The sequence below is a fragment of the Aptenodytes patagonicus genome, chromosome Z, assembly GCF_965638725.1.
Source record: "Aptenodytes patagonicus chromosome Z, bAptPat1.pri.cur, whole genome shotgun sequence".
Classification (NCBI taxonomy): Eukaryota; Metazoa; Chordata; class Aves; order Sphenisciformes; family Spheniscidae; genus Aptenodytes; species Aptenodytes patagonicus.
This window is the reverse complement of record NC_134982.1, coordinates 37,702,056-37,728,143: the sequence shown is the minus strand read 5'-3', so window position 1 is coordinate 37,728,143 and position 26,088 is coordinate 37,702,056. Positions and strand designations below refer to the sequence as shown.

Sequence of the window (26,088 nt, the reverse complement as noted above, 5' to 3'; positions counted from 1 at the left end):
CACAACCACTGTATTTAACTTGCAGTTGTGTGTTACAGCTGCTTTTATCCTCTTTAGTGAATGAAGTACTATTTTCATATTGTAAATCCACAAGGGGAACCTTCTTTTATTTCATTTTTACACAGGAAGGAGATGATGTCCAATCTTACCAGGAATTATTCAGCATCAGTGGTGCAATACAAATAAATTCACAGAATGAAGCACCTTTGATAACAGAAAGGCCAACTTGGTGAGGGGAGCTGTAAACTAGGAATGGCAGGCAACAGAGATGTTGACCGAGCAACAAGTGAGGGAACTGTGGCCTGGGCTGGCAAGCAAAGGGCACAGGCTGGTGTGGACAGGAAAGACCTTGTGATGAACAATACAAGGCTCAGGGAGGACCACCTCAAGTGTATGCACATAAATAAGGGAGTGCTGACAGGACATCTGTATGGTAGAGGTTCTTAAGACTCTTCCTGGGAAATAAGCACAACTGGGTGCCCATCTGAAGTTGCTGTTCAAATGCACACAGCATGTCCCCATTGAGGATGACAGGAGGAATTAGAGATCTGTCTGCAGTTGCAGGGCTCATTGGGTTCAAGGAGACAAGGTGGGATAACTCACATGACCGCAGTGCTGCCATGCACGGATACAGGCTCTTTAGGAAGGACAGGCTGGGATGGCAAGAAGTTGCCCTTTAAGTGAAAGAGTATCATAGAATCATAGAATAGTTTGGGTTGGAAGGGACCTGTAAAGGTCATCTAGTCCAACCCCCCTGCCGTGGGCAGGGACATTTTCAACTAGATCAGGTTGCTCAGAGCCCCGTCCAACCTGACCTTGAATGTTTCCAGGGATGGGGCATCCACCACCTCTCTGGGCAACCTGTGCCAGTGCTTCACCACCCTCAGCATAAAAAATTTCTTCCTTATATCTAGTCTAAATCTACCCCCCTTTAGTTTAAAGCCATTCCCCCTTGTCCTGTCACAACAGGCCCTGCTAAAAAGGTTGCCGCCATCTTTTTTTATAAGCCCCCTTTAAGTACTGACAGGATGCAATAAGGTCTCCCTGAAGCCTTCTCTTCTCTAGGCTGAACAACCCCAACTCTCTCAGCCTTTCTTCATGGGAGAGGTGTTCCATCCCCCTGACCATTTTCATGGCCCTCCTCTGGACCCGCTCCCACAGGTCCGTGTCTTTCTTATGCTGAGGGCTCGAGTGCTGGACACAGTACTCCAGGAGGGGTCTCACCAGAGCAGAGTTGAGGGGCAGAATCACCTCCCTCAACCTGCCAGCCATGCTTCTTTGGATGCAGCCCAGGATACGATTGGCCTTCTGGGCTGTGAGCGCACATTGCCGGCTCATGTCCAGCTTTTCATCCACCAGTACCCCCAAGTCCTTCTCGGCAGGGCTGCTCTCAATCCCTTCATCCCCCAGCCTGTATTGATACCGGGAGTTGCCCTGACCCAGGTGCAGGACCTTGCACTTGGCCTTGTTAAACCTCAGGAGGTTCACACAGGCCCACTTCTCGAGCTTGTCCAGGTCCCTCTGGATGGCATCCCATCCCTCTGGCGTGTCATCTGCAAACTTGCTGAGGGTGCACTCGATCCCACTGTCTATGTCGTTGATGAAGATATTAAACAGTACCAGTCCCAATACGGACCCCTGTGGGACGCCACTCATCACCAAATGTGTGATGTGTAGTGTAAATGGATGGAGCTCTGCCTTGGGATGGTCAAGGAGCCATCTGAGAGCGTATCGGTCAGGTGTGGGTAGACCAGTGCAGATGATATGGTGGCTGCCTGCTGATCCTTTCTTATCAGGAAGAAGAATGAAGTCCTCTTCAGAAAACTGGAAGATTCATGTTCGCAGGCCCTTGTCTTCATGGGGGACTTTAATCACTCCAGTGTATGCTGGAGGGACAATACAGCAGGGCACAAGCAATCCAGGAGTGCTTTGATAATAATTTCTTGCCATAGGCAATCAACAGGATGATGAGTGGAGACACATTGCTGGACCTCATGCTTACAAACAAGGAAGAACTAGTCAGGGATGTAAAGGTCAGGGGCAGCTTTGCCTGCAGCAGCCTTGAGATGATGGGAGTTCAGGATCCTGAGAGGAGGGAGAAAGGCAAAAAGCAGGATCACAACCCTGGATTTCAGGAGAGCAGACTTGGGCATTTTCAGGGACCTACTTGGAAGAATCCAGTATAATATCAGTCTGGAGAGAGGAAGAGTCCATGAGAGCTGGTTGATTTTCAAGGATCACCTCCTCCAAGATCAACAATGGTCCATTCGAATGAGCAATAAGTCAAGCAAAGGTAGCAGAAAGCTTGCATGGATGAACAAGGACCTCCTCTGAGTAAAACTGAATGTAAAAGGAAGGATACAAGATATAGAAGCAGGGACAAGAGACCAGGAGAAATTTAGAGACATTGTCTAAGCATGCAGGGATAGGGTTAGGAAAGCCAAAATCTTTGTGGAGTTGAATATGGTGAGGGACTTGAAGGGCAACAAGAGGCTTCTGTAAATACATCAGCAGCAAAATGAAGACAAGGGATAAAGAGGGCTCACTACTGAAAAGAGCAGGGGCTCTGGTAGCAAAGGACATAAAAATGGCTAAGCACTTGATGCTTTCTTCAGCTCTGTCTTTAAAGCTAACACTTGCCTCCAGCAATACCAGGTCCCTGTGACTCAGTCTCAGTGGAGGAGGATCAGATCAGATTTAAACAAACTGGACATACCTATGTCCACGGCACTTGACGTGATGCACCTATGAGTGCTGAGAGAGGCTCAATAATCTTTGAAAGGTCATGGCTATCAGGGGAGGTTACTGAGGACTGGAAGAAAGCATGTCGCTCCTATGTTCAAGAAGCAGGATCTGGGAAACTAGAGCAGTCAGCCTCGCATCAATCCCTGGGAAAATGATGGACCATATAAAGGACAAAAAGATCATTGGGAGTAGTCATCATGCATTTACAAAGAGGAAATGATGCTTAACCGACCTGACAGCCTTCTCTGATGAAATGACTAGCTCAGTGGATGAGGGGAGAGCAGTGGATGTTGTTCATCTTGACTGTAGTAAGGCTTTTGACACCGTCTCCCATAAAATGCTCATAGTTGGACTGATAAGATATAGGCTAGATAAATGGGCAGTAAGGTGGACTTGAACATGGCTGAACAGCTGGGCTTAAAGGGTTGTGATCAGCAGCACAAAGTCCAGTTGAAGGACAGGCACTAGTGAAGTATCCTGCAGACTAACATTGGGGCCAATACTTTTTAACATCTTCATTAATGACCTGGACAATAAGACAGAGTGCACCATAGCAAGTTTGCTGATGACACAAAACTGGGGGCAGTGGTCGTTTCACCAGATGTTTGTGCTGCCATTCAGAGGGACCTCGACAGGCTGGACAAATGGGCTGACAGGAACCTCATGAAGTTCAACAAAGGGAATTGCAAATTACTGGCCCTGGGGAGTAATAACCCCATGTACTAGCACAGGCTGGGAGCTGCCCAGCTGGAAAGCAGCTTGTCAGAAAATGCCCTAGGGATCCTGGTGGACACCAGGTTGACCATAAGCCAGTAATGTGCCCTTGTGGCAAAGGCCAATGACATCCTGAGCTGCACTGAGAAGAGCGTTGCCAGCAGGGGGAGGGAGGTGATCCTTCCCCTCTATTCAGAAGTGATAAGACACATCTCAGTGCTGTGTCCAGTTCTGGGCTTCCCAGCACAAGAGAGACATGGACATACTGGAGGAAGTCCAGTGAAGAACCACAAAGATGATGAAAGGATTGGAGCATCTACCATACAGAGTCTGGGAAAGCTGGGACTGTTCAGCCTGGAGAAGGGAAAGCTCAGGGGGATATTATCAACATGGATAAATATCTGATGGGAGTCTATAAAGAAGATGCAGACAGACTCTTCTCAGTGGTGCCCAGTCACAGGAAAAGAGGCAATGGGCGCAAATAAAAAACAAATGAAATTCCAGTTAAACATAAGAAAAATGTTTTTATCCTGTAAGGGTGGTCAACACTGGAACAGGCTACCCAGAGAGGTTGCAGAATCTCCATTCTTGGACATACTCAAACTCAACTGGACACTATCCTGGGCAGCCTGCTGTAGCTGATACTGCTCAAGCAGAGGGCTGGATCTGCTGGAGCAGCAGGACTACACAATCTCCAGAGGTGCCTGCCAGCCTCAGCCACTCAGTGATTCTGTGTGATTCTGTTACTAATTTGCTTGCAGCATGCTCAAAAAGAGTATACAAAATCAACCCCACGATAATCAGAAAAACAGCTACAAGATAAAAATGAATTTCTGATCAAAATGTCTATTAATATGCTTACTCAAATCAGCAAACTACTAAGCACTCTACAAGAGAGACACCTGCCTGTCACTGCATCAGGATAAGGATGTCAAGTCCTAAGTAAAATGATACTCTCAGGCAAGCATGTAACAGAAGAAATAATCAAAAATTGCAAATTGGATGTAACAAAGGTAATGAGTGGAATTTAAAATATATGTGCCCGTATACACACCTGTATATATGTATAGATGCATATATACGTACATTATAAGCACACATTGATAAAATGTTTCCATATACTGTACACTCTAAACAAACACCAACACAGATTTAAGAAAAAAGTCACCATCAGCAACACTAACCAAAAAACCAACATTGTCTCAGCTAAGCATCAAAATTGAAACACCTACTAGGTCTATTTTTTCTCCACCACCCCCACCCTCCCCATAAACAAACACACCATGATACACTGAGAGTATTTACAAACTCCATTTACAATTGAAGTCACCAGATACTACTGAGAAAAAACCCACCTGTCTCTAATCTAACACCTCAAGACCAATACAATGAGAAACCAAGAAATTTACAGGAAGTGAGCTGCACTCTTCAAGTCATAAGGAAGAGCCTGCTATGAAAAATTGTCATTTTTTTCTCAAGTCAAAATAGAAGAGCATAACTAAATTATTTCAGCCACTAAAGTAAGATTACAATAACCTTAGTAGATTTTGCTTTGAACAAGGTTGACACTATGTGAAGACACTACAAACTGGACTGCAGCAAGACTCAAAGATTTGACACCTTGTCCTGCCAATAACAATATTTAAGATTCATACTATTGTTTAGGGCAGAGATAGCTCTGGTGCTTACATCTGACAGGAGTGTGAACTGAAGTGTCCTCCTGTCCTTAGAGGATACTGTTAAACAAAACCTTTATGTCCTGCACATACCAACAGTTTAAGAGTAAACTGTGGCTTCCCAGAGATGTAAATGAAATGAATAGCTACTGTCACTCCAGAAGCTATATAACTGTGCTGCAAATAGAGTTAATGTTCATCACACCCACCACTTCAGGTGATGTTGGTTTTGTTTCACCACCACAGTTTTGGTGAATACGCTGGGATTCTGAGTACCTCAGCTACCCCTGCTACCAAGGGAATATAAGAGGGTTTGGGGTAATTCAGGAAATCTCCAGATTCCATTACCTGTAGTTTAGAAATACAACACAGTGACAGGCACTATGAATTATGGCTTCTCAGGGGAATAGCATAGATACTATGAAATGGTTTACAGCACACAGCAAAGAATAACCTGAAAATCCCAGAGCAGCAAAATAAGGGCTGAGTAGAAATCCAACTGCCTCATAATTTACAGCATGAAGGTAAAGAGCAACAGTGGGGAGGGGGGCAAAAAAAAAAAAGCAATATTGTTACAAAAGAAGTGGTTATAAAATTATTAGGGATAGATTTGCATTAGAAACTAATCAAAGGAATGAAGTCCTGGCACACATCCAGTAAGAACACAGGGGCAAGAAATTCTAATTCTTTTTAGAATAGAGCTTACTATATTCGCAAGCAGTTTAATATTTCCTGGATTCCTGCGACAGCAAGGCTCAAGTCTCAGCGAGGTCTTTTTGAAAATCCCACCGTGTCAGTAAAAGCCTGTCACATACTTCTGAGGCATGAGAGAGAAATTTTCCAAGACCAGTGAACAGACAGTATTTACAGGATCCATCCTGCACAGCGGATGTCTTCAAGAAGCCACCGCCTTTGCTGGCTTTATTTTTGCAAAGCACTCTTGATCTTGCTGAGTTTAATTTCAAACTCCTGAAGTAGGTGTGAAATGCAAGCAAACATCTCCAGTTTGATGTTCAGAGTTCCACCAGAGCTCTGTGCCAGTGAGACACAGACCACCAAGTGCTCAGCAGTAAACACAAAGTTCTAAATCCTGATATTTAGCATAATTTTAAAACAAAAATTGCAGAGATGCATTGGAGTTAATCTTCAGAAACAAACAGCAAAATTTAACGTTCTTCCAGAACATTAAAATGGAAAGGCTACCAGGGACTCTAAATAGATCCAGAAAATCTGTACTGAATGAAATATGAAAAATATAACAAGGAAATGCATTTCACACCTACTTCAGGAGTTTGAAATTAAACTCAGCAAGATCAAGAGTGCTTTGCAAAAATAAAGCCAGCAAAGGCAGTGGCTTCTTGAAGACATCCGCTGTGCAGGATGGATCCTGTAAATACTGTCTGTTCACTGGTCTTGGAAAATTTCTCTCTCATGCCTCAGAAGTATGTGACAGGCTTTTACTGACACTGGGTGGGATTTTCAAAAACACCTGCTATTCTGTAGGACCAGAGTTAGACTGGAGTAATTCTTCAAAATTTTGGTCCCTGCTAATTTGCTGAAGAAGACTGCCCCTTAAAGAAAACAGTTCTCTTAGTGCCTACATAGTTACAGTTAAACTGAAAAAAAACCTCTTGCTAACTGACAGATAGGCAGAACAGAGCAAGAAGTTATGATTGCACAAGAAACAGAGCACCAGACCAGTTTGCACAGACCCTTAGAGACTTTCTTTTCCAATTGATTTTAGCATCCACTGTAAAAATTTCAGACAGTATTACTAAGGTGTCAGCTGAAAGAGTATTTTTCTGGATCTGCCTATACTGCATATGAAAGAAGACACCAAATGGAGGAAGACAGTTTCCTTCCTTTCTTCCTCCAGAGCTTGTTTCTAATGATTACAACTATGCTCCTGGTCTGCTTTCAAAGAAGGGGAGGGTGGGGAAGGCAGGCAGCAGACAGGGAGAGAGAAACAGAGCAGTGGAGAGAACGGAGAGATTTGCAAATCAGATTGTCTTTGTCAGGTCCAAAAGTTTGAAACTGATGGTAGTAAGGGAGATGGGGTATTTTCCACACTATTTGTCAAAGAATTTTCTGCCAGCATTAAATGAAAACTGAGCATTCAATGTGATACTTTTAAAAGACTAAGTTTTAAACAAGGATAACTAAAAAAAAAAAAAATATTATCAGTTAAAAATAAGGAACAACCAAATGCTTCAATCATGAAGTCAACACAGTTCTAAGATCTTGTCCTAGGAGATTGTCGTGGTTTAACCTCAGTCGGCAACTGAGCACCACACAGCCACTCGCTCACTCCCCTCACCCGGTGAAATGGGGGAGAGAATTGGAAGAGCACAAGTGAGAAAAACTCATGGGTTGAGATAAAAACAGTTTAATAATTGAAATAAAATGGTAATAATAATAATACTACACAAAGCAAGCGATGCACAGTACAATTGCTCACCACCCACCGACCAATGCCCAGCCAGTCCCCGAGCAGCGGCCCCCCCGGCCAGCTTTCCCCAGTTTATGTACTGAGCATGACGTCACATGGTATGGAATGTCCCTTTGGCCAGTTTGGCTGTGCCCCCCTCCCAGCTTCTTGTGCACCTCCAGCCTTCTTAGTCAGTAGAGCATGGAAAACTAAAAAGTCCTTGGCTAGTGTAAGCACTACCTAGCAACAACTAAAACATCGGTGCGTTATCAACTTTGTTCTCATCCTAAATCCAAAACACAGCACAGTACCAGCTACTAGGAAGGGAATTAACTCTATCCCTGCCGAAACCAGGACAATATCCACCCCTTACTCTATACCATCTGCGTCATGCTCAAGTCTCATATTTTCCAGTACATTTTCATTAATCACCACCCCCTTTTTATATATATATATACACACACACACACACACAGAGATATCATTCCCTTCGTCTGTGGGCCATCCCTCTAAAACGTTCGGTGAGTTCATTTAGTCCATGACTTCGGGCTCCATCTGTCATAATAATCTTTCAGGGCAGGAAAAATGGAGATGGTATGTGGTGTTGGATTGTTTCATGTTGAAGTTAGTTCTGGTTCCATCATCACTGTGCTTTGCTTGGTTTCACTGAAGTTATTCTTCATTAGTCTGGGTGACTCTTATTGTAATAACGTTAGTATGGCATATAATATTATTAGTATTATTAGTATATCTGTGTATTATTAGTATAACTATTATAACTATAATTAGTAGTTAACATCACATAATTCAGATCATTGGCTATTCTCACCCAAAATCAATGTGTACCCCTTGAGGTACACATCGGACTTCCCCATCCTTCCGCATTATCCACCAAGTGCACCCAGGTCCTTGAGCAAAAGCAATCCCATGGATGGGTTTGCCTTTGCCCGAGGCAGGAATAACCCAGACTGTCTTCCCCAGCATATTTTTTATGTGCACTACAGGGACTTTATCCCCTTCTACAGTACGTAAAAGTTTTGACTGGGCAGGGCCAGCTCGATTGGCAGATCCCCGAGTGTTGACTAACCAGGTGGCCTTTGTTAAATGCGTATCCCAATGTTTGATCGTCCCACCACCCATTGCTCTCAGCGTAGTCTTTTAACAGTCCATTGTATCATTCAATTTTCCTGGAGGCTGGTGCATGATAGGGGATGTGATACACCCACTCAATGCCGTGCGCTTTGGCCCAGGTGTCTATGAGGTTGTTTCAGAAATGAGTCCCGTTGTCTGACTCAATTCTTTCTGGGGTGCCATGTCACCACAAGACTTGCTTTTCAAGGCCCAGGATAGTGTTCCAGGTGGTGGCATGGAGCATGGGATAGGTTTCCAGCCACCCGGTGGCTGCCTCCACCATTGTAAGCACAAGGTGCTTGCCTCAGCAGGTTTGTGGGGATGCGATATAATCAATCTGCCAGGCCTCCCCATATTTATATTTCAGCCATCGTCCTCCATACCAAAAAGGCTTTAACCGCTTGGCTTGCTTGATCGCAGCACATGTTTCACATTCATCGATAACCTGCGCAATAGTGTCCATGGTCAAGTCCACCCCTCGATCACGAGCCCATCTATATGTTGCATCTCTTCCTTGGTGGCCTGAGGTGTCATGGGCGCACCGAGCTATAAATAATTCACCCTTATGCTGCCAGTCCAAATCCACCTGAGCCACTTCAATCTTAGCAGCCTGATCCACCTGCTCGTTTTGATGTTCTTCAGTGGCCCGACTCTTGGGTACGTGAGCATCTACGTGACGGACTTTTACAACCAGGTTCTCCGCCCAGGCAGCAATATCTTGCCACAATGCGGCAGCCCAGATGGGTTTGCCTCTGCGCTGCCAGTTGCTCTGCTTCCATTGCTGCAACCACCCCCGCAGGGCATTTGCCACCATCCATGAGTCAGTATAGAGAGAGAGCACTGGCCACTTTTCTCGGTCAGCAATGTCTAAAGCCAGCTGGATGGCCTTTACTTCTGCAAATTGGCTCGATTCACCTTCTCCTTCAGCAGTTTCTACAGCTTGTCGCACAGGACTCCACACAGCAGCTTTCCACCTCCGATGCTTTCCCACAAGACAACAGGACCCATCAGTGAACAGGGCATATTGCTTCTCATTTTCTGGTCGTTTATTATACACTGGAGCCTCCTCAGCACGCGTCACCTCCTCCTCTGGCAATATTCCAAAATCTTTGCCTTCTGGCCAGTCCATGATCACTTCCAGGATTCCTGGGCGACTGGGCTTTCCCATTCGAGCCCCTTGTGTGATCAGTGCGACCCACTTACTCCACGTAGCATCAGTTGCAGGCTGTGTACAGGGGATCCTCCCTTTGGACATCCAGCCCAGCACCGGCAGTCGGGGTGCCAGGAAGCTTCACTACCAATCACTTCCGAAGCAGCTCGAACCCCTTCATATGCTGCCAATATCTCTTTCTCAGTTGGAGTATAGCCGGCCTCGGATCCTCTGTATCCCCAACTCCAAAACCCCAGGGGTCGACCTCGAGTCTCCCCTGGTGCTTTCTGCCAGAGGCTCCAGGTAGGGCCATTCTCCCCGGCTGCGGTGTACAGCACATTTTTGACATCTTGTCCTGCCCGGACTGGCCCAAGGGCTACTGCATGAACTATCTCCCGTTTAATTTGTTCAAAGGCTTGTCGTTGCTCAGGGCCCCATTTGAAATCGTTCTTCTTTCGGGTCACTTGATAAAGAGGGTTTACAATCAGACTGTAATTTGGAATATGCATTCTCCAAAAACCCACGACGCCTAAGAAAGCTTGTGTTTCCTTTTTGCTAGTTGGTGGAGACATGGCTGTTATTTTATTGATCACATCCATTGGGATCTGACGACGTCTATCTTGCCAATTTTATTCCTAAAAACTGGATCTCCTGTGCAGGTCCCTTGACCTTACTTTGTTTTATGGCAAAACCGGCCTTCAGCAGGATTGGGACTATTTCCTTCCCTTTTTCAAAATCTTCTCCTGCTGTGTTGCCCCACACGATGATATCATCAATGTATTGTAGGTGTTCTGGAGCTCCACCCTGCTCCAGTGCAGTCTGGATCAGTCCATGGCAAATGGTGGGGCTGTGTTTCCACCCCTGGGGCAGTCGGTTCCAGGTGTACTGGACACCCCTCCAAGTGAAAGCAAACCGTGGCCTGCACTCCACTGCCAAAGGGACTGAGAAAAATGCATTAGCAATATCAATTGTGGCATACCACTTGGCTGCCTTTGACTCCAATTCGTATTGAAGTTCTAGCATGTCTGGCACAGCAGCACTCAGCGGTGGCGTGACTTCATTTAGGCCACGATAGTCTACTGTTAGTCTCCACTCTCCATTAGACTTCCGCACTGGCGATATGGGAGTGTTAAAGGGTGAACGAGTCTTGCTGATCACTCCTTGGCTTTCCAGTCGATGAATCAGCTCATGAATGGGAATCAAGGAGTCTCAGTTGGTGCGATATTGCCGCCAGTGCACCGTGGCGGTAGCGATTGGCACCTGTTGGTCTTCGACCTTCAGCAACCCCACAACAGAGGGGTCCTCCGAGAGACCAGGCAAGGTGGACAGCTGTTTAATTTCCTCCGTCTCCAAGGCAGCTATACCAAAAGCCCACTGGTACCCTTTTCAGTCCTTGAAATACCCTCTCCTGAGGTAGTCTATGCCAAGGATGCACGGAGCCGCTGGGCCAATCACAATGGGGTGCTTCTGACACTCATTCCCAGTTAGACTCACTTCGGCTTCCAGTACAGTTAGCTGTTGGGATCCCCCCGTCACCCCAGAAATACAGATGGGTTCTGCCCCTTTATAGCTTGATGGCATTAGGGTACACTGTGCACCGGTGTCTACTAGAGCCTCACACTCCTGTGGGTCCAATGTGCCAGGCCACCGAATCCACACAGTCCAGTAAACTCGGTTGTCCCTTTCCTCCCCCTGGCTGGAGGCAGGGCCCCTCTAGTCCTCATGACAGTACTCATTTCTCACTTCTTGTACATACGAGTCAGAAGTTTCTTCATTAACATCAGGAGTAAGATCAGCCCTTCTGCTCTGTCTGGGGAACTGCCCGCTGGAAACTGGAGCAGCAATTTTCCTGGAAGAACCCCCTTTTGTGATTGTTTTCCCTTGCAATTCACATACCCGTGCCCCTAGGGCTGCAGTAGGTTTCCCATCCCACTTCCTCATGTCCTCTCCGTGGTCACATAGGTAAAACCATGGGGTGCCCCGTGGTGTGTACCCTTTATATTCTCTCTCTTGAGCAAAAGAACGCTGACTCCTAATAGCCGAGATACTGGTCCATACAGGTGAGGAGTAGGACCTATCCTCTCTGAGTTGCTGGATCTCCCAGGACAGTTTCTCCACAGCTGAGATGAGGGAGGAAGAGAGACTTTCCTCATATTGCCGCAGTTGACTAGCCAATTCATCCACTGTTTGATCCTCTCCATCTTTCCAGGTCATCACTGCCAATGAGTTGGCATATGACGATGGTGAGCTCCTTATAAACTTCTGCCACATGGGTCATGTGCACTTGACTTCATCTGGATCTTTGGACAGCTGTTCATTGTTCAGGCCACCATAAATCACCTCCAGCACGGCTAATTCTCTCAGAAACTGTATACCCTTCTCCATGGTGGCCCACTTGCTTGGGCGACATATGACATCTTTCTTAAAGGGATACCTTTCCTTCACGCTTGACAAGAGTCGCCTCCAGAGGCTGAGCATTTGTGTCCCTTTTCCAATTGCTTTGTCAATGCCCCCTTCCCTAGAAAGGGATCCCAGCTGCTTGGCTTCTTTACCCTCTAATTCCAGGCTACTGGCTCCATTATCCCAGCATCGGAGCAGCCAGGTGACAATATGCTCGCCTGGATGACAGCTGAAATCTTTTCGTATATCTCGCAGCTCACTCAGGGATAGGGATCGGGTGGTCACTGCCTCATTTACGAGTTCTTCCTCTTCTTCCTCCCAGAGCAGCGGCTGGCTCTCCTCCTCCCATTCTCGTGATGGCCCTTCTCCAGGGTAGTCTGCCTTGTACACTTCTTCCTCCGGCTCCTTTTTAGAAGAAGCTTCTTCCTCCCTTACTAAACAAGCCGACTTCTGCTTCCAAAATTTATTCTTGTGTACAGGGGCAACTGATACCGGCACAGGCTGGTTCTTTGGTTCAGCCACAGGGCGTGTTGCCCGGGTCGGAGTGGCCGCAGGGCCTGTCACCGGGGTCTGAGTGGCCGCAGTGCGTGTCATTTTACTGTCAAAGCCAGAGACCTTCTCTTCCCTTTGAGGGTACTGAATGGTGTTGAACAGGGCTCGGTAGGCATGGGCCAGGCCCCAGCACGTTGCAATGAGCTGCATCTCTCTGGAGTTGCCAGGGTGACAGCATACTTTGTCCAAATATTCTACTAACTTTTCAGGATTCTGCACTTGCTCAGGGGTGAAGTTCCAAAACACTGGGGGTGCCCATTGGCCTAGGTACTTGCCCATCTTGTCCCACACACCCTGCCACTCATAACTACTCAGCCTTGGGGCAGATCTCTGGATGATATTCTTAAATTGTTTACCAACTTTAGACAAACCCAAAACAATATTCCCAAGAAGTACCAATAGAAGTATCTTACCTACCCAAGGCTGTTCAAAATACTGAAGTTACTGTAATGAAGGAGGAAACATCATAGAAGAAGATAGTGACACTGCCATTCTGTATTTCCTCCATAAAAAAACTCTCAGAAAAGTCACTGTAATTGTTAGTTGTCTCCATGAAATGGTATCCGTGGTACAGTAACAGCTTCATTGCGAAACCTACATACCATGCCAACATCAAGGTCAATGTTCTAAAAACAAACCTCACAAGCGAGACATCACTATTCACTGCAGACCACAGCAAACTGCAAAAACCAACACCAATCTTTAACATGTACAGCAGGAAAAAGAGCACGATGCAGATTATACAAATCAATATCGAGAACAGAGAAACCAACATTGTGACCCACAACTATTAGCAGATATAAGTTCCTTAATACACTCCGGTTAATCTGTTATTATCACAACCCTTCGAGCCCCACATTGGGCGCCAAAAAGGACGTCGTGGTTTAACCTCAGTCGGCAACTGAGCACCACACAGCCACTCGCTCACTCCCCTCACCCGGTGAAATGGGGGAGAGAATTGGAAGAGCACAAGTGAGAAAAACTCGTGGGTTGAGATAAAAACAGTTTAATAATTGAAATAAAATGGTAGTAATAATAATAATATTAATAATAATATTAATAATAATATTAATAATAATACACAAAGCAAGTGATGCACAGTACAATTGCTCACCACCCGCCGACCGATGCCCAGCCAGTCCCCGAGCAGCGGCCCCCCCCGGCCAGCTTTCCCCAGTTTATGCACTGCGCATGACGTCACATGGTAGGGAATGTCCCTTTGGCCAGTTTGGCTGTGCCCCCCTCCCAGCTTCTTGTGCACCTCCAGCCTTCTTAGTCAGTAGAGCATGGGAAACTAAAAAGTCCTTGGCTAGTGTAAGCATTACCTAGCAACAGCTAAACATCGGTGTGCTATCAACTTTGTTCTCATCCTAAATCCAAAACACAGCACTGTACCAGCTACTAGGAAGGGAATTAACTCTATCTCTGCCGAAACCAGGACAGAGATGAGAAGATGTAAAGACTTTATTTTCTCCTCAGATTTTTTCCTTTAATTCTGGAGTTGTTGCTTTCTTTAACTTAAGTAAGAATTTGGCTTTTTTCTTCATAAACCTTTATTATTTTGATTTTTTTTTAATTAAGAACAAACAGAAAAAGTTTTATCTATGTACTGACACCTTGAGAAGATAAGGAGAAACTTCAGTATTCTGTACTACAAAAAATACAGAATATTTGAAATTCTTCATTTATATTGCTAACTACTGAAACTACTGCTTGAAACTGTGAATTTTATAAGGCATTTAGCATAACCCTTTGTTTTTCATAATAGAAATGTCAACAAGAAACTTGTAGCCAAAGAGAGTTCATGAAGAAAGATTAGTAGACACTGAATTACAATGTCTACTACTACTACTAGTCTACTACTACAAATCAAATATATACATATATATAACCTATCAAGTATAACTCACATAATAATGATATGGAAAAATACTATCATTCATCGACCAGTTAAGTATCTAAGAAGGCAAACATTTAAGCACACAGAAAAACATATATGATCAGCTTGCAAAACTCTTTTCCATAAATTTTGAAGGTTGGTTGTATGGAAAAACGTACACAAAAAGACTTCAAACACTCCAAAATAAGTATGTTGTCCATATTTTGTTACGTCAAGTTCAGACCTTATGTTCAAAAAAGTACTTATATTAATCACATATTTAAACAAGATGTCTGCAACAAATTCTAAGAGGTTGTTTTGCAGTGAATAGCAAAGAATACATTCTGAGAAATTTTAAGTTCAGTGATTTGGCCAACTCAGTCTGCAATATCCTAAACTGCAATGAACAAGCAGTAACTTTGCAAACCTTGATCACCTGACTTTAAAAACATCTTCTTTGCTGTCCCTAGTCCTCTCACACATACATATATTTCTGAGAATAATTTCAGAAGACAATAAAGCCTATTAGTCCATTGATGAATTTCACAAATTCCAGTGATTGACTCTTTCAATACAATTTCCCATTAAGCTTGCCTATTTTTATTGACTTTTGAAACCCCAACCATTATACCTTTTAAATATGAATATAACAAGACATCATTTGCCCTGTAAAGATTTCAACAAATACTAGGACAACAATTTAGGTCAGAGGCATCAAAAATCATATTTCTAGTTTTTTCCCCAAAAAGACTTAGATACTGACTCCCTACAGTAATATTATTTCCGACTGGAAAGCAAAGAGGAGTGTCCATACCAATGATTTCTGCATCCCAACTGCAGCTCTTCAGGCATAACCACAGTTTGAGGGAATATTGAAGGGAATATTATTTGTCTAACACAGGAGTGCTAAACACTGTGCATGCCTCAGAAACTAAGAAGTGAAAAATGGACAATTTCCTGACAATCCACTTAAAGTTACCAATTGTCTTCTGCCATTACCTTCATTTTGAGGAATTCAGTAGTCTAGTCAATTCATATAATTCATTCCATCCTTCATTCTTTTCCACAACTCAAATAATGCAGCACTAATCTTACAGATTCAGTGTAAAGAAATAGTGTGTGAGACCCGAGATAAAGCTTAAACCACTGCACTTTAAACCTTTAGCACAGGCCTATGCAGACTTTTGCTGACTCGTCAGATTCAACTCTAATTAAAAAGTTAAAGTTAGGCTTAAAGCTTTTCCAAGTTTAGGGCATTTAGCCTCTCCAATTAAATGTTTGTTTCACTAATCATACTGGTATTTTGTTACTTTCAGTGGAGATTGGTAGTTCTCTGACCCAATGCTAATTACAGAAATGTAATTTTTGAAGTCCATCCCTACTCAAAAACTGATGATGATAATATACTAAGAGTTAAAATGTATCAGAGAGAGTCTACATAAATTGTCATCTACTGGTAGACTTCCAAAAGCTTTACATCTTGCGGAACAGAATGGTATGAAAATACACTGTTGCACAAAAATACCTCTAATGCAAGATACTGCTTTGTAAGTAGAACAATAGTCTTTTTTAAAAGATTCAGACTTAAAGGTAATGAAATCATGAAATACTTACCTAGCTCTGATCACATCACAGTCCTTTTGAGACAGTTCTTCCTGTTTCACAGCTACCTGAGTTGACAAGTTACTGCATATACTGCGCAACTCTTTCATTTGTTCTCTTGCCTCTGCTAAATCAGTTTCCAAATTCTGCAAAGAAAGCATTTGAATGTCTAAGAAAGAGTTAAAATCTGCTATGCGTGTTATCTATGTATATAGACATATGGATGTGCACATACATACATGTGTATATTTATTGTGGTCTAAGCAAATATATATAGGTATATGTGCATGCATGAAAAATGTGAAACACCAGAAAAAAAGGTATACTTCAAATTTTAGGTGGCAACCTATTCTTTACTGTAGGAAGGTTTCCTTAATTCATTTGTTTGCTGCATGTGGAGGAGAATCCTGAATCAAATCTTTGTAAAGCAGTAGTACGCTATTTAACTACTGAACTGATTAAACTGAGTAAGCCTTGTTTTCTGTGAAATCAAACAGAAAAAACCTACTCCTAACAAAAAACAGCTGTACACTCATTGTTTTAAGTTCTCCAAAAATTGCACAATATTGCACACATGAACTAAGAATCATGGATACAGATTCATTTTTGAGACTGCTTGTTAAATTTGCTCTGATTTTGCACTTCTAATTCAGTGCAAGGAATAGTTTCTTCAGGAAAAGAAATAGCGTACAAGAAAACTTCTGGAAATGCTCGTTGAAAACAACATAAACAAGCAATACTTTGCCTTTTACAGTAAGCCTTACTATAGACATTAGTCAGCAAAGTGTGATGGTATATCTGGGAAATATAACAGCAAGGCAGCTTACTCAAGCAAGACTTCGATCTCTACATAGTGACCTTACTAGTGTTCTCTGGAGGTCTAGCAGCTTAGAAGAGTACTTCAGTCCTTAAGAAGCTTCATATGACTATTCTCCCAGAGTGTTTCCAGGCAAGAATAGAAATAGAAATATTACAGCAATATCTAGACCAGAGTTTCAGAAAGTGGCAACGGCCTTAGACCTACTTTGGTATTATGCTACTCATAGACACAATCACTTGTTCTCAGTAAGGCAAATATTCCAGGATTCATCAATTATTTAAAATAAATACCTCCTAGTAGGATAGCATCCCTAATCTACAGCCAACAGTATATTAGTTTATCTTCCATTTACGTACAGTTAAAGAAATGCACATCTTTCCCTTTCAGCAAAGATGCCTCAAATATTGAAGGTATCAAAACATTTCTATAACTGGAAAGCAAGTAATTAATCTTCTCTTTAAAATAGCATAAAAATGTCTTATACATATCTGGATGTATCAGAAGAGCACTACAATCAAATTCTTTGAATTTGGACAGGAATTATCATGTCCTGTTAATAACAGTAACATTAATGTGAGGAAATAGCAAAATTCATGAGTGAATGAGGTAGGAAAACTATTTGTTTCATGATAAGTCTCAGGCTATATACCTGGTGTACCCGACTAATGAGCCATCATTCAATCTCAAGAGGCTGGGTAGCAAAAATTTTTTTTTCTCAGATAACAAAAGATTTCAGAATGATAGGAGACCGTTCATTCTATCAACACATGAAAATGTTGAAGTGTAATAAAGTATTTATAACTTACAGCCAAATAATCTTAGGGTTTCTCCTCAGTAGTTTTTCTTACACATCAGCTAAAAGTTATTGTATATGTGAAAAAAAATTATAATAGTTCACATTTTCTGTGAATAAATCCTATTTGCCTTTCACACCACACTATAGAGTTGCAGAGGTTTTTCATGGTAGAGATTTAAAAAAAAAATTTGATCTTATCAATACTTAAGTTCCCATCATCCATTGCAGGGTACAATACAAAGAATAGGTAACAAATGATTTTGTCATAAATACAACTTTAGAAGTTATACAACAGCAGAATTTAAAAACAGAAAAAAAAGTATCTTTCAGCACTTCATCCCATTTGTGACATATGCAACTTCAGATTTTGATTTCAACTAACAAATTACTCAGTTCAACCTTTTGAACTGATTTTGAAACCTTGACTGTTTTTGGAAATCAGAAACTTTACTTAAAGGGCAAAACATGAAAAAAGGGGCAAGGACGGACTGCTTATACAAATAGCTTATATACACTGAAATACCATATATTGAGGCATTCAGCAAAGCTTTTGTAGATAAGTCAGAAATCTAAGATTATGAAATAACCTATAATATTTTACACTCAATTTCTGAGCATCTCCATTTTTTTAAAATCACATGGAATTTATTATGTTGCCTTTTAGTTGATACAGTAGCTGAGAAGGTAGCTTCATTGCATAAACATGCAGACTTAAAGTTTGCTAAATATAAATTCTCCTAAACCTGACTTTCAAATTAAAGTTAATTTCAATTGTACATACAGACTGCTGTTTAGAATTCAATCTTTTAAAGCATATTAAAGCAAAGTAAGTGCTATTTAAAGTACAGTAAGTCAAAATATCTAGTAATTCAGTTATATGAGGAAGAAAATGCTTATTTTAGAGAGAAATACAAGATGGTAAAAGATATGATACTTCTTTATAACAGTACTGGAATTGAAGCATGAAAAATAAGTCTAGCCATTATTTCTAGCTATGAAAAGTAGTGATCCTAACTAAAATGAAATTAAGATAAATAGCAGAATAATAATTTAAGGTAAAACATTACAGGAATATTTTGATCACTTCAAGACCAAGAACTATAAACTCAGAAAAGTCAGAGAAAAGGTGAATTTAGAAGAACTTCAAATATGAAAAGCATAACACACAGACAAGGCACGAGGCAGCACAGTTGTGCATAGATTATGGATTCACTGTGAATTAACACTAGGGTTTTGTTATTTGTAGCTTCAAACCCTTACAAAGTCACTTCCAAATACAGTAGCTTTGTCTTCATGTTTTTTCTTATTATGTATTATGACAGAAGTGAGAGTATTTTTCCAAGGTCCCATTCTCAAGAAAACTCCCATTTTTCAGCGGAACTAAAATCCCAGGCTCCTCTTTACAGAGATGGCTGTTTCTCAGTGTGTTTCATTTTAAAAGAGAACACCTCCCCCTGTTTCTTTAAAAGCTCCCACCTTCAGACTTTAGGGACTTTAAAAAGTACTTTGCCAACCAGGGGAAGGAAAAAAAAAAAAAAACAACACACAGAAAAAAAACAAAAACAAAAACAAAACCAAAACAAAACCAGTAAGCAATTTCATTATCTTTTAGGTCACCTCCACTTAAAATCTGCCAGTCTGACATTTTTTGTGTCTACATACAAAGCCTTTTGTGCCTGAGTTTGAGAAAATATACATTCTTATTATTATTAAACAATAACTTAAGCAACCTCCACCCAAAGAACAACAAAATAACTCAAACACCTAATTCATTCTTAAATATGGAGACACATCCATGCATGAGGTGGCTGACTGACAGCTTTTCCACTTGTGCATTTTCAGGAGATACAGAAAGCTGATATAAACCCTGGGAAGCACAGAAGAGTAATTCTCAAGAACTACTTTAAGGCAGAAAGCAAAGCCCTATGTTAATTTTTTGTACACTGTACATTATTTATATGAAGGTATATATGGGAAGGACACAATAAAATACAATTGCCAGTCTTTTAGCCACCTTATCAGGTCTCTTCCTGTTAATCTGCCTCACTCAGCTTTCAGCTAATATGACAAATCTTTAAAGAAATATTCCTTAAATGGACAAACTAGTCATAGAAGCTTTTTGTCTCAGTTTGAAAAAGTTGAATTTTATACCCCAATTCAGCTTATAGTACATCTGGAAACAACCAGTCTTTGAAAGTGACAACTGACACTTTTCTTCACAGAAAATGGTTTAAAGACTGAAAATAATGGGCTAGTAACACTTAGTTCAGTCTCTGAACAGAGGGCCACTTTTCCAAAAGAAGAATCTGTTATTTAGACCTAGCATTTCTATCATCTAAAACACATTTTAAAAACGTTGGGGTAGCTTACATTGATTAGGTTTCATTTTATTCTTCTACAGATATAGGAGACTAAACATGAATAGTGTCTATATACATCATCTACAATATTGTTAAATATACTGTTTATTACTGAAAAACAGTACAAAAAGAGATGCTGGTTCAACTCCCAAACTCAAGGCTGAGAGGCAGAACTGACTTTTAGACGGGATATAATTTCTGAATTCAAATTATTTTATCTATAACCATTTTTACAATCACTTGAGAACAACACCACAATTCCATTATTGAATTTGCTTGTAAACTACTTTTTAAAAGCATTTCAGGGACACGTTATATTGGGGTGTGTATATTAGAACATAATCTGCAGCCCAATATTGTGTAGTGTGATAATGTCATATTTGGCCTCTGTGGATAAGGAAATTATTATTCTTTATTGTTTATAAGCATTCTGTTAAGAGCCAATCTGGCATCCAATATTGATTCTCGAGTGTCGAGTAATAGAAATGGGGAATGTCAGGAACAGAAGGAGAAATGAATTCAAACTGAAACTTAAATTTTCAAGCAAGTATTTACAGGAAGAATATATGTAAAAACAGTGATGAACTACAAAAATAACTGTTTTTACAAATTATTATTTTACAAAATATTGATAAAAAACAATGAGACCACACATTACTACTTCCTAGAGGTCAAATGTAACATCTCCCTCTTGCAGATAGTATTTTTAATATGCTTCTCAACCCTTGCAATAGTCTCGTGAGATAATCAACTTCACCTAACTCTGTCCACTAGCAAAGGTGTATAGTCACTTGTCTAATGTCACAGAATGGGGTGGGGAGGTAGCGGGAAAAGGCAGAAGGTGGGGCATCGGACCCATGGACACATGCAGGCTGGCGGGTACCTGGGGAGTTCTCCAGTCACAGCCCCTGCCTAAAGCAGGTTCAGTCAGGGGGCCTGACCAGGCAGCTCAGGGCTTTACAAAATCAGGGGTTGAAATCTCCTAATGATGGAGATGGCCCAACCTTCACGGGCCCCAGCCCCACTCCAGGGCTGTCCTCCTGGGAAAAAGGCTTCTCCTTATCACCAGTCTCAGCTTTTCCTGTTTCAGCTTGTGCTGCCTCTCACCCTGCTACCATGCAAAGCTGTGAAGAGCCCAGCTGCATCTCCTCCATCCCCTACTGTTGGTACTGGAGATGCTGCTGGATGGCCCCAGCCCCAGAGCCATCCCTTCTCCTGGCTGAACCAGCCCATCCGACAGCCTCTCCTTGCAAGGCAAGGTCTCCAGCCCCAGCGTCTCACCTCCAGCCAGTTTACTGATGTCTGTCTTGTACTGCACCCAAAAATGGGTGCAGTATCTAGGGTACTGAGCAGAGGGGGTTGATTCCAGCCCTGGCTCTCGGGGCCATGCCCTGCTCATGCCTCTGTAGGCACTGGTGGCCCTCATTGCTGCCTGGGTGCACAGGGCTGGCCCCAGTGCAACTTGCTGCCTGCCAGTGCCCAGGGCTGTCCCCCAGAGCTGATCCCCAGCCCCTGTATGGCTGCAGGGCTCTGCCTTCCCAGGGCAAGACTCATCATTTGTCCTGGTTAAGGCTCCTGTTGGCCCATTTCCATCAAGGTTCCCCTGGATGGCAGCAGAGCCCTCAAGCACATCCACTTCTCCCCAGTTTGGCCTCATTTGCAAACTTGACAAACATGCCCACTGTTCCCTCTTCCAGGTCATTGATAAAGATTTTAAACAAAACGGGTCCAGGATAGATCCTGCAGTACAGCACTTATTACCAGCCTACAGACAGAGTACAACCCATTAACCACAGCTCTCTGAACCCAAACATCAAATAGTTCTTATAAACATGTTGTTGTCCACCTATCCAGCTGTAACATCCTAACTTGGGTACAAGCGTACAGCAAGACAGTGTCAAAAGTCTTGCTAAAGTTAAGTTCAATCACATCCAAGCTCTCCTCTTGTCCACAGACACAATTATTTTGTCACAAAAGACAATCAGGTTGCTCAGGAACAATTCACCCTTGGTAAATCCATGATTGCTTCTAGTCACTTTCTCTGTCACGTGCCCAGAAATTACTTCCAAGACAACTTTCTTTCTGATTTTCCCAGGGACTGAAGTAAGGCCAACCGACCTTTGTTCTTAGATTATCCTTTTCATCAGCGACCTCCCCTGATCTCTATACTACTTCTGAAAGATGATAGGCAGCAGCCTGACAGTGACATCAGCCAACTCTCTCAGCACCCGTGGAAGCAGTTCAGCTGGTCCAATGGATGTGTACTAGTCAAGTTCTCTCATGTATCTCCTAATTCATCCACTCTTAGTATTTCTCCTTGAACTCTGCCTCTAGGCACAAACGCTTGGTGGAATCTTGTTGCAGAAGACTTAGGCAAAGACGACACTCCGTACCTCTGTCACTAATTCATCCTTCCCTTTCAGCAACAGGCTCCCGTTTTCCTTGTTCAGCCTTTTACTCCTTGTTCAGCCTTTTACTCCTTGTTCAGCCTTTTACTACTAAAGTTGTGCAAGCAACTCCTGTTATACCTGTCATCACTTGCAAGTCTCAACTGTAGGTAGGTTACCACCATCCTTGAGTGCCCAGAAAATGTCTTTGAACTTCTTTGTAGCTTTCACTGTCTCCACTTCCTGAATACTGCTTTCCACCCCCGCTCTACACTGGAGTTTGGTGATTAATTCTGTTTAGCCAAGCTGATCTGATATATCCACTTGTTTTCCTGAGTATCAGGGTAGCCCATACTTGGGCTTGGAGGAAGCTGTCTTTAAAGACTTGATAATTTTCCTGAGCTCTTTTACCTTTCAGTGCTGCTTCTCATGGGATTCCACCTACCACTTCCCTGAGCAAGCTGAAGACTCTCTTCCTTAATTCCAGGTCTACTGTGCTACTCTCCTTCCTTCATCTTCTCAGGATCTTGGTCTTCACAATTTCATGGTCACTATAGCCAAGGCTGCCATTAATTATTTCCTTAATCAGTTCTTCCTTGTTTATGAAGAGCAGATCCAGCTGTGTGTCATTCCTGGTTGGCTCAGGGAATACCCATCTCAAGAAGTTACCTCTGTCACGCTCTAGACACCACCTGGACCTTCTTGTGACCCCACTCTGAAACACCAACACTACTTATTCCCATCCCTGGAATCACATGGCTGTGACACACCTTTCTCTCTTGAGCATGACTTATCAGCCAGGAAGACAGATACACTAAAAATTATTCTGACTGTTTTCACTGAAGGTGTGGGTAACACTGATTTTCAATAATTTATCCAATATTACAAACACTACATTTGACAACTTAAAAATTATTAAATCAGTTTAGTACACACTAGATTTTCTCCCCCAAGTATCAACAAACCATTCGTTGTCCTGAGAATCCTATATTCCTGTCATCGTAATCACTCCAAAGGCCTCAATTTCAAAGAGCTTTACTTCCCATGTTAACAAATCTGAATGAAGTTCTTCACAAAAGGTTTCCATCAGCACAACAATCAGAAGTGTCACCAAAACCACTGAATTGCTAGTGGAGGAAAAAAGATGTTTCTGGGCAAGATGTTGATTAGATAGTTAGTACACTGAATATACCAGAAGGTCATGTATTTTGATAGTGTAAAAGACCATAGCATTGTAAGTGTTCATTAGCCATGTAAATAAAAAAAAATCCACTAAATAGGCATGTATATAAGCAGCCATAAAACACTTTGATACCATGTTTGTGGCTTACTTCTTACAGGAATTTAAAAAGAACTTGCCAATTTCCACCAGCAAACAAGACAAAGTATCATTTAAATAAAAGATACAATAGTCTGTACAATGTATTCAATTATTTCCTTTTTCATTTTATCATAAACAGTGAAAATAACTTTTTAATATATTATATGCAATAATAAGGCCTCTCAGAGTGAAGCCCTCTGGAGGCTAGGACACAGTTTATTCGAAACTGCAGTTAAAGTTTTAAAGTGTTCTTCCAAAACAACAAATATCAAGTCTACTGCAATCAAATTATAGGTAAGTAAATTATACATTGAGAAAAAATTGTGAACAATAATACTTTTAAGCTTTTATTATTTCACATATATATATTTTCTCTTAAAATACAGTATCTTTTCTTTTTTAATGATTACATTTTAAGATGACTATTTGAAGTCAGATTCCTGCTTTGCAACATCAATTTTTAAAAAGCTGTGGGTCTTAAGTGAAGGAATGTAAATGAATGCAAGTCCCCACTGGTAGATTTGAATATATAACTTGTTATTTAAAGAAAATAACTTGTAGTGCAAATGTCTGGAGAAGTTAATTCCAAAATAACATCCAGGAGTCCATTCCACTTCGTACCTTTATCCTGGCATCATTGCCAGATTTTTCTGTTTTCCATTGTGCCTCCTGCTTCCTCAGTTTCTCCAGGTCATTTAGCAGGTCAGCACAGCATGTATTTAATCCCTTATTTTCCTCCTCCAGGTTTTTTATAACCAGTCTGTTTTGCTCTTCCTTATTCTGTGCACACTCCTCAGTGTCCTGTAGAACAGTACCACAAGGGCCGATAAACAAAAAAAGTGAGAACTAATCAGCAAATATAAACTGTGCAGTTTTACCCTCACAGCAGCTTCTTCTATATTTGATGGCCAAGGTCACCTGTGTACTTTTATTGGCCTCTTTCATGCAGGTGGAAGGGTCATATTTTTTAGCTGGATGACAGCTTTGATGAGTACACATTTGCAAAGAGCCCATTAATTGATCAAGCTGCCTTTGATGCTGTCCCCAGCTATTTTTGAGACCCACACAGACATATCCTCCCAGACCTCGGCTTTATCAATTAATAATGCCAGTCCCATCAGAATCTAATTACAAGAAGCCACATCTTCACACTCCTACTTTCTTTGCTCCATTTCCATCATTAACTATTTATCTGAAAGTTATAAAGCTTGGATTCTTGGCTTTAAAGCATCTTCCTCAGAGTTGGTATGTGAGAAAATGGTAAGGTATAGCAAGGCCTAAGGCAATTTTTTCTCCAAGCTTGTCACTTTCTGTGCCACAAAGGCTGACATTGCTTAAAGAACTACTTCAAAGCTACAGTCTTATGAAACTATGTACAAGTCAATATACCTTAAGTTCTTGGCTTTTATCTTTAAATTTCTGGTTCAAGTTACTGAATTCATTCTTCAAACGGGCATTTTCCTCATCCACAGCAATTTTTCTCTGTATTAAGTTGTTTATCTCCTGCTGCTGTCCTGTGAGTCTCTATTTAGAAAAAAAAATAATCAGTTACTAGACAAAAAACAATTGTAAAAGAACATGCATGTACTGAACATTAGACCTGTGCATTTTAGACCTATGAGATGTAACAATCTGATAAATGCAGTTTTATATTTCATTATTTTCATTTCATTAGTACTTTAATCATACTCAGAACTGCATGACTATATGACACAGTAACATAAACAAGGAATTCAATATCTTGCTATTACTAAACAAAAGAGCCCATAAATGCAGAACTGAATGGAAATTATTCAGTTAAGCTTAGACAAAGACAGTCATTTGCAGAAGTTATATTTGTGGTTACGGATTAAAAATACATTAGAATACCGTTTCACTTGCACTTTTAGCATACCAAAAAATGTTTCAAAATTCTCCAGAATTCGTGAAGATAATGAGAAATAACTATTAAATGAGGCAAATGAAAAGATTATGATACAAAATAGTTGTAAAAAGGGAATTAAGTCTACCTGAATTTGCAGCTCAAGGAAAATAATACAATTCTGTTCAACACAGTGTTAGTGTACCCACACACAGTAAAATTTCACTGCCACAAAAACAACAGCTTCAACTTTCTGTGTTAGATAC

The 26,088-nt window shown here is 41.7% G+C and overlaps 1 protein-coding gene across 2 annotated transcripts in view; it reads right to left on the bottom strand.

Annotated features, from left to right (window-relative positions):
* CNTLN (centlein) overlaps positions 1-26,088 on the bottom strand; it is a 215,096-nt gene that overhangs the window by 140,190 nt on the left and 48,818 nt on the right. For both annotated transcript variants that reach the window (XM_076362507.1, XM_076362509.1), the window contains exons 5-7: positions 25,351-25,485; positions 24,583-24,762; positions 16,290-16,423 (exon numbers count right to left, since the gene is read on the bottom strand). In XM_076362507.1, coding sequence (XP_076218622.1) covers positions 16,290-16,423; positions 24,583-24,762; positions 25,351-25,485 — 449 coding nt within the window. The remainder of the gene's footprint in view (positions 1-16,289; positions 16,424-24,582; positions 24,763-25,350; positions 25,486-26,088) is intronic.